The sequence below is a fragment of the Harpegnathos saltator genome, unplaced genomic scaffold, assembly GCF_003227715.2.
Source record: "Harpegnathos saltator strain DR-91 unplaced genomic scaffold, Hsal_v8.6 scaffold515, whole genome shotgun sequence".
Taxonomy (NCBI): domain Eukaryota; kingdom Metazoa; phylum Arthropoda; class Insecta; order Hymenoptera; family Formicidae; genus Harpegnathos; species Harpegnathos saltator.
In genome coordinates, this window is record NW_020230333.1 from 1,008,606 (window position 1) to 1,017,500 (window position 8,895).

At 49.7% G+C, this 8,895-nt stretch overlaps 1 protein-coding gene across 4 annotated transcripts in view; it reads right to left on the reverse strand.

The window, feature by feature from the left end:
- LOC105186384 (serine/threonine-protein phosphatase 4 regulatory subunit 1) overlaps positions 1-8,895 on the reverse strand; it is a 137,595-nt gene that overhangs the window by 106,662 nt on the left and 22,038 nt on the right. For 3 of the 4 annotated variants that reach the window (XM_025302826.1, XM_011146535.3, XM_025302827.1), the window contains one exon: positions 3,308-3,482. In XM_025302826.1, coding sequence (XP_025158611.1) covers positions 3,308-3,482 — 175 coding nt within the window. Of the gene's footprint in view, positions 1-953; positions 1,648-3,307; positions 3,483-8,895 lie in introns of those variants that run through there. The other variant, XM_025302828.1, reaches the window with a different exon arrangement.

The window sequence follows — 8,895 nt, forward strand, 5'->3', positions numbered from 1 at the left end:
CCAATTCAAAAGACCTGGCGAAGGATCGTCGGTGAGATAGAAAGAGAGAGAGAGAGAGAGAGAGAGAGAAAGAGAGAGAGAGAGAGAAAGCCGAACGCGGGTGCACGGGGTGGAAAAATTAACTTTGTACCGCGGCGATACGTTTCGGGTCTTAAAATCAACCGTCGGTAGCAGATTAGCTTTGAACTTGAAATTCAAAACTAAATTGTTGAGTAGTGCTGGGTCTTTAGCTTTCAAGTTTTAGAAACACAAAGAATTAGTAAGTCGCGGTTAAAATGCGCGACGAATGTGTACGAGCACAAAGAAATCTCGTCGACCTTTTTCTATGATCTTTTTCTCCTTGATATTATGATTTTGTCGGTGTTGGAAATTTCGAGAGAATTTGAATACACGCAAGGAGTGAGAAGAAAGGAGCTGTTAGGTCAAAGATAGACATTATGTAAACATAAGGATTTACGGTCGAATACAATAACAAACTTAAACGAAAATAAAAACAAGCTTAGCAGATTCGAGTCGCAATTCACGTCCCAAGGATCATTATTGTAAAATTTCAGATTTCAGCGTTCGTGGAGACCTACAATCGGTATTTGGTAGCTGCGAGTGACCAACGATCTGCGATCGAGAACATGATTAATCAGAGATTCGCGGACCGCGAATTTCTGGTTTGCGTCTGGAGCGATATTTGGCGTTGTACGAAACAAGTATCACGCGTTAACAAATCACACTGAGCTATGATTATTCATCAAACAATGACGTGTTACGTCATCCTCTTCTCGAAGAGATTCCCCTAACCTTAAAATTTCGACTCGGCTCTCGCGGTATCTCTCCTTACTCCCGACGATTCTCCTAACCTCAAATCTCGACCCGGACCCTGTGTCTCCTTTGTTCACGACGCTTTCGACGAACGTCCGTTAAGACCGGAAACATTCTGCGTAATAAATAATTTAACACACCTGGAAGTACATCGTTGCTCGCGTCCTGCGTCCTGGCTTCTCGACTCGACATCTTGGCGCCTGGGGGGCTTCCTTCGTCATTCGCTCTCTGCTTCTCCGATGCACTCGCGCCCGGCACACGCGGAGAAAAGTATCGCTAACGCGACGCGCCGACGAGAGTTTGAATATTCGCTGACGGCCGGGACGAAATATTCGCGAAGCGCCCGACGAAAAATGTAAACAACGCGCGCGAGGCGTCTCGCTCGTCGCCTTGGGACGCTACGATTCGGTCATGGGAAACTGTGTGTAAGTGACGCGCGCGCGAGAGAGAGTACCAACAAAACAATCGCGACAGAAGGACGCGGCGAACACACGGCTGCTAGCCCCCTGCCAATCGTCGCCGACCAATCAATAACATACACGTTCGATGTCACGGTCGAGAAATCACGGGCACCAACGTTCTCCCGAAACATCCCGGACACCTACGACCCCGGTGGTCGGATTTACCGATGATCAAATTGTCAAGACCGTTACAAACGCGGCGCGAAAGTGTCGTAATTAATATGCCCGATAATTCATTAAACACTGCGTTTCTCCGCTAAAATTTCTTGCTTCTCTCCAGTAGCCGATTCTGAGATAAGATACAGGACGCAGGACATGACAGCGGTCGGGATTGTGAGGCTCACGATTCTATCTTCTTTCGTATCTCTAAATCCTATCAAAGTTGCAAACGTCCAATGAAAAAAGATAATAATAAAGAAATTATGAGAAACTTGTTTTGTTTATCCGTTTTCGCTCATTGCTCCTTCGTTGGATTATTTAACGCTCGATTAGCGCACGCACGCTCTATACAGTCAAGTTATATAATTAATATGTGTTGTTGAAATTGAAAATAAAGATTAAATGGTAGGTAGATTATTGAGACAAGCAAATATTAAATAATCAAGCCAAGTAAGAAATTAAATAATTTTCAAGTTTCAATAAAACGGTTGTGACTGCTTGTGGTGTAGCATCAAAGGACAGCAGTTTGTCTACTGTGTTTCTTTGTGTCGTTTTTCCACCGCTCTTTCAGTTGTTTTAATTAAAACCCCACCCTTTTCTCCCTTCTATTCGCGAAAAGGTAAAAATATTTGAACAAGCTATTAATCATCGTAATATATAAATTGTAACTTCGGGATGAACACAAGTCGCAGTCGATATCATAATTTTTTAACGACACACACGTAACTTTTGCAACTGAAAATGAAATATTATTCGGTGAAAAATTTCTTCGCTTACCGATATTGATAATTGGGATTCCATTCAATCCGGGTGATTACCGGGTGTTCAAGTGGTATCTAGCAAATATAATATTCATAGACTCATGATGCGCCTCCGTTAACCTGGACTTCAAAATTAATTTCCAGCGAATAGCTAGAGGATCAATAAATTCGGGACTACAGCGACTAATTACATCAACTAGTTAGCATTTAATTATGCGACAGATCGGAATGGCGATTTTTGGCGACATGGATGTCGCGCGTCAACGGGAGTTTATCAAGCGAACATTTGATCGGCAGTTCACTCAACGCGCGTAATCGCGTTTACGCGCTCGCTCGATCATACGCATCTCTCTCTCTCTCCCTCTCTCTCTCTCTCTCTCTCTCTCTCTCTCTCTCTCTCGCCCTTCACTGACGTCACACATACGGGGGAGGGAGAGGGCTGCGGCGGGAAAATGTAGAGAGATCGGGTAAATCGCTGAATCCTTAATCGTGGAGAGGAACAAATTGACGGTTCAAGCGCAAAACAACAATGACGGGCAAAGCGAAAGGGTACACAGATTGCTGTTGCTGCATAGCGACACTCGGAGACGCGTTATCTGCGCTATGCGTGAACCGATCGATAACGATCTCTTTTTCTTCTCCTCTCTTTTTGTTTCTCTCTCTCTCTCTCTCTCTCTCTCTCTCTCTCTCTCTCTCTCCCTCTCTCTCTCTCTCCCTCTCACTTTCTCTTTCTGTGTGTGTCTCTCTTTCTTTCCCTCTCTCTCTCTCTCTCTCTCTCTCTCTCTCTTGCGGGCAACGTACGTCGCGCGTACTCTCGGATCTTTCCACGCGAATCGCACGATGGCGCCGAGAGGAGCACCACCAGATTTATGTTTTGTCTCAAAGATTATACGGCCAACGCTTGCATTTTTCCGTATGTATATGCATATGCGTGTGTATACATGTGTACGTGCGTGCGTGCGTGCGTGCGTGCGTGTGTGTGTGTGTGTGTGTGTGTGTCTCGATGGCTGGGCTAAAGCGAGGGAAATACCGCAGAACACAGACAACGAATTTTCCAAGGGCGAAAGGGCGGAAAAGAGGGCAAAAACACGAGAGAACGTGGCTTTCACTCACCGATTGAAGCTCGTTTCGGAGTTGGCATGTTGCTGCAGCCTGCTGATATGGAAGAGCTGTTCGGCTCTCTCGGCCTCGTCACCGCCGCCCCCGGCGCCGTCCCACATCTCCGGCCCGGATCCGTCGGATTGCACATTACTACTATTGACCTCCTCGTCGTCCTCGGCTTCCATCGCTACGCATTCGATAAATCCGAAATTAGTGAGCGCGCTACGGGCTACATTATATCTTATCGGGCGTAGATATACGCGCGGAATTATCGTCGCTCGGTGAACCGAGGCTGCGCGACGTTCGTCGAATCTACGGAGGAGACACGAGAGAGAGAGCGAGAGAGAGAGAGAGAGAGAGCGAGAGCGGTCGTTCTCCAGTCGGAGAAACGTCGGCGCAGGATCGACGCACCCGGCCGAAAAGCAAGCCTCGACGTGTGTAGCGTAGCGTGACCGTTCAATGAAACGTGTCGATCTCGCGGGCAGGCCGACGCGCGTCTCGCGATTAGGCCGCTAAATATAGATTCGGAAACACACGCGCGTCGCGCGCGCAATCCTGCGGATCGTTAATGCGTCTAATCCGTAACGGTGTCGGGCGCGCCGATAACATCGCCGTTCGCGACACGTTCTTCTTCTTCTCTTCACGGGGCTGTGTTCGACTCGGCCGACTCGAACTTGAGAGAGATTCCTTCCTCTCGTGTCTCGCGTCTGCCGAGATAAGCGGCTCGATCTCGAGATCGTTCGACGAGAAGCAGGCGAGAAGCGGTCTCGCGCGCCGAGCGAGCGATCCGGATTCGCCAGCGACAGAGATTCGCAGGATTGCGAAAGGAAGAAACGCAAGAGTCACTTGTAACGTTCGTCCGTGCATCGTCCCCTTCGGCAAATCGCTCTCCTTCAGCAGCGAGTTCGCGACACGACGCGTTTACTTTCTTTCTCGTTGGTGTATCCAAAAGTTCAATCCGGTAATCATAACGGTTTCGGGAATCGGCGGCGACATGCGCGCTTGCACAAGTGAATCGTGAATGCCTTCGGCGTGCGAGCGATTCTTCTTTCCGCCGGTGCGACGAATTCTTACGAGGAACGAAGTCACTTTGTAAAAGCAACCTTCCCAAACCCGGCCAGACTCGACGACGCGCGTTACTACTCGTGGAAGAACGATCGCGCCGATCTGTCCGGGACAGATCTCGCGCGCTTTCCGCCCGTAATTCGATTTCCTCCCGACCGCTGCGAGCGACGCGGGGGAAGAATCGACGAATGTAACGAGCTATGAGAGTGCAGCGACAAGCAGCGTGACAGCGACGAGGAAACGGCTCAAAACGGCTCAAGAAAATATCAGGACGATTTGAACGAGCTCATCCCTACCTATCGTCTGTATCTTTGCTTTTTCCTGCTCGCTCGCTCTACCTCGCCCGAGAGAGCTCGTCTTGCTTTTCCTCGCCGCCCTCTAGATATCGATGCCCCTCGATTTTCTCATTCCATTGCTTTCTATTATAAAGTATCGGTCTAGCGGGCTACGGTAACCAATCACGCAGGATAAACAGATATCGGCTAATAACACACATTTACCGGCCACGGACCCTCGCGAGCGAGCTGCCACTCGCGCGGAATTAATTGTTTTACGCTTTTGTCAAATTTCCAACAGCCTCGCACGGCACGGGGTGTTTCGTCCGTGTTATTTCTTCGGAAGAAATCGCAGTTACCCGGCCGATGGATTTTCACGGCTAATCGTAAGCAGACGAGTACCAGACGAGAATCGCTCTTGAAACAATAAGTGAGACTTTGAATGTCTCTAAATTTTACTCTCATATTTCGTAAAGCTCCGCGTAAAGTCAAATGTAAGAGCATCAAAAGGGGGAGGAAGTGGAGAGTCCACATCGATCACTCGACTCAAATCTTTGTCGGTCTGCTCTAAGCCGCCTGCCGTCGCGCCGAGAGGCTCGACGGTTACGTTCGTACGTCCCAATGTTTTTCTGCTCGAGACGAATATTCACCCTCTGTCTAATTAATCCCCTAATTAATACCGCTTCTAATATTCGACGCATGTATCTAAGAAATCGTCGACGTCCCGTGAACCGCGCATAGTCAGCGCGTAGAAACCCGGATCACCAATCTTGTGCGCTATCACGCACACACATAATCTCTCTCCCTCTCTCTCTCTCTCTCTCTCTTTCTCTCTCTCTGGATTTCCCTCTCTCCCGCGGCCTTCGGAAAGTTCTCTCCCCTTTGCTCCATTCGTATTAAGCGCCACGATTGGGCGCCAAATGACAGCGAGCACGACTATGAGGGTTGCTACTACCACAGAGGGATGAAGATCGCGACACACGAAAAGTGAAGAAAGGGAGGAGAGGAGACAGACAGATAGAGCGGGAGAAAGTAACGGAGAGAAGGAGAGGGAACGCGAGAGAAAGAGAGAGAGAGAGAGAGAGAGAGAGAGGCGCGCAGAGGGGAGGGGTGAACGAAAGGGAACGAGAAAGACGGGAAATGTGTGGAGAGAGCAGAGGGGCGTGGCAAGATGAATGATCGCAAGACGCGGGAGTATTGATCTCGGGAACTGTACTCTCTCTCCACGGCGGAGTCCTCTATCTTTCTCTCTTTCTCTCCACCTCTCTCGCCCGCTCCTCTCTTCTTCGTATATACCATCTCCCCTTGGCCGCGGCGTAGTCTCCTCTCTTCCGCCCTTGCTTCGTCGTTCTATCTCGAATTCTCTCTCCCTCTCCTTGTCCCTCTCGCCACCCCCCCTCTCTCTCTCTCTCTCTCTTCCTCTCTCCCGAGGCTTCGCACCCCTGTTGTACCGGGGGGTGCCACGGCGGTTGGGTTCAGGGTCATGCGTGCACCCCTCTCGTCTCTATCACGATTCTTTCCGTCCTTCCTTCCTTCCTCCGGCGAGGGAGAGGTCGTCCCCGTCTGGATCGAAGCCGAAGAACCCGGGGAAGACCCTTCTCTCGCGCCTCGATATATCCAGACAGGCAGCGACCAGTTCCACGACCACGAGAGATCGAAGACACCTTCGTTATTTCGTGCGTAACGCCAGATATATTTTGGCAACGACGCTAAACGCGTTCTCGCTCGCTCGCTCGCTCGCGAGGCGACAGCTCGACAGCGAAGATGTCGAAAAATGTCGAGAATACTCGTTACATCACCGCCGAGGAGGAATCGCTCATACGGCTGCTTATATGTCCGTTCAAATTTCTCGGAGCAAAATCTGTCGTGGCGAGACGAGCGGTGATTCCCTCGAGGCGACCATGAAATAAAGGAACGCCGCTCGGAATGAAAGGAGTGAATGTTTAACTCGGAGTGAATTTTTCATTCATACGAGCGAACGTCCCCCGATCGATTGAAGTGAATTCGCTTCTACGGCGCTAGAGAGTATTCATTTTTCAACTTTAAATGAAAACATTCCGTCGGAGGAACTTGGAGTTGACGCGAGATCGGACCGACACCGGATTCGACTTATCGAATAGCGATGAAAGAGGATCCTCTTGGACTTCGATTCGATCGTGGAAAAGTGTGTTCTCTTCGACAGACTCGCGGCTGCGCTAGCTGCATGTACGCCGCCGTAAAAATATTACGATTATTATTGTTACAATAAATATACCAGCGTCGGCTGGTTATTTTCGCGAACCGTATATCGTGAATCGTCGCGAGACGGGGTTAAACACGATTCTCCTCGGCGTTATCTGCTGTTAGTAATAACCAAAGCACACGGATACACGGCTAACGAGTCCGACAGACAAACGCGACAGTCTCACGAAAAGTAATTACTGCCCTCTTATTCCCGCAGTTATTACCACAAAACGCCGGCCGAAAGGAAGCTCTACCTCCATTATTTTTATAAAGCACAGAAACGTACGAGGATGTGGGTTAATATTTTCTCCGTGGACTCGGCCGCCCCTTGTCGCGCGGGGAGATGACGTTTCATCGAATCAGTGATTACCGCTGTAATTATGATCCCGTCGTACCACGCGACGTGAGCAACGATTGGGAGTTTTCAACCGCGAAAAGAATCCAATCTCGCGAGTACGTTGTAAGTTCCCGGTAATCCGTTTTCATCGGCGACACGCGGAGCCGTATAACTCCGGCGCACTCGTTTTCTTCATTATGTAGATGAGAATATATATATATATATATATATAATCGCGCTTTCATTGTAACCGATCGATAGAATCTTGTAAAATTCGAAAAAGGTGCTCGGCAGCGCGCCTTTCGGATTTATATCTAAAATACACGCCCACAGCCCCCTGTGCTGCGGTTTTAAATAAAAAACAAAATATATAATCTGATATACAAAATGTGAAAAGCGCCACCGCGGTGTTCGGTAAAAGAAACGTTGGATGGCGCCCCATCGGGCCGCGAAGGGTTAATATCCGAAATTTGGATTGGCTTTGGTGGTTTGGTGACGACGTTATTACGGCTCGATCCCGTCACTCAGGCGTGTTTAAGAGGTGGTGGGCTCAGACAGTCGAACGAAGGTAACTCAATGTTACGCACAACGTCGGCATTTCTTCCTCGCATGTTCCTCGTGATTACTCCTCGGAAGTGTGTAATCAGGAAGTGCGCGGCAAACATTTCCCTTCCGCAGCCGTGCGACGCACAGAAACCCGATGGGTGTCTCGCCGGTTCAACAATGTATCCGCAAATGATACAGCGTAGGTACCGCGAGCGCTCCAGATAATCACGGGTTATGATAAAAGAGAGAAACACGGACAGTTGGCGAGCGAGAGACGCCACTCTCTTCTCGCGAAGACGCGCGCTCGCGCGAACACGCCTCCCCGGTGTGTTTCGCTGAAAGTTTCGCGGAGTGAGGAGCTCTCTCTCTCTCTCTCTCTCTCTCTCTCTCTCTCTCTGTCTCGTACGGAGGTATCGATGCGCGACCAGTGAGCATTTATTATTCAGACAGCGCGCACATAGTGTACTCTATCTGCCTGTCCGTCTGTCTGTATCGGCGAATGATAAAACCAGAGTCGCTTCCGCCACGGACATATCGACGACCAGGTAGGTTTTCGCCGAGCGACGACAAGCTCGTAGCCGGCCGGCCGGCCGGCTTCGGCCAATTTGGAAAAGAAGGTCTTCACAGATCACACCCCGGCGCTGCATGAATTATTCAGCCGCGTATCGTGTGACGCGGTACTCGTTGGTTATACCGCTTAATATCCTTGCGTTAACTATGTATAGCAAGCGCGAGAGAGCGTACGCGTACCACCGTTTCACGTTTCACGAGGCGCGTAAAGGTGGCACACTCACTCACTCACACACACACACACACACACACACACATACACATCGGCGCGCGTCGTTACATCGAACGGCGACAACGACAATGACGACGTCGTTCAGGAGGATGTACTTTTCCCCGTCGCACGTGGCTACTTTCCTCGCGCGATTACTACGCGATACTTGGCTATAGAGCTCGAGCCGCCTCCGTACACGATGAGAATTGTGCTAATTGATACAAGTTCGCGGGGTGGTCTCGTACATGCAATATTAATGGAATTCCGACGGTAGAGTCGTGACGTCAACCATCGCCGCGCGTCGGTTGATCGAATTTCATGGTAACGTCTGCGGTATTAATATCGTTCCGAGAGACGCGCTCGATTTTCTATT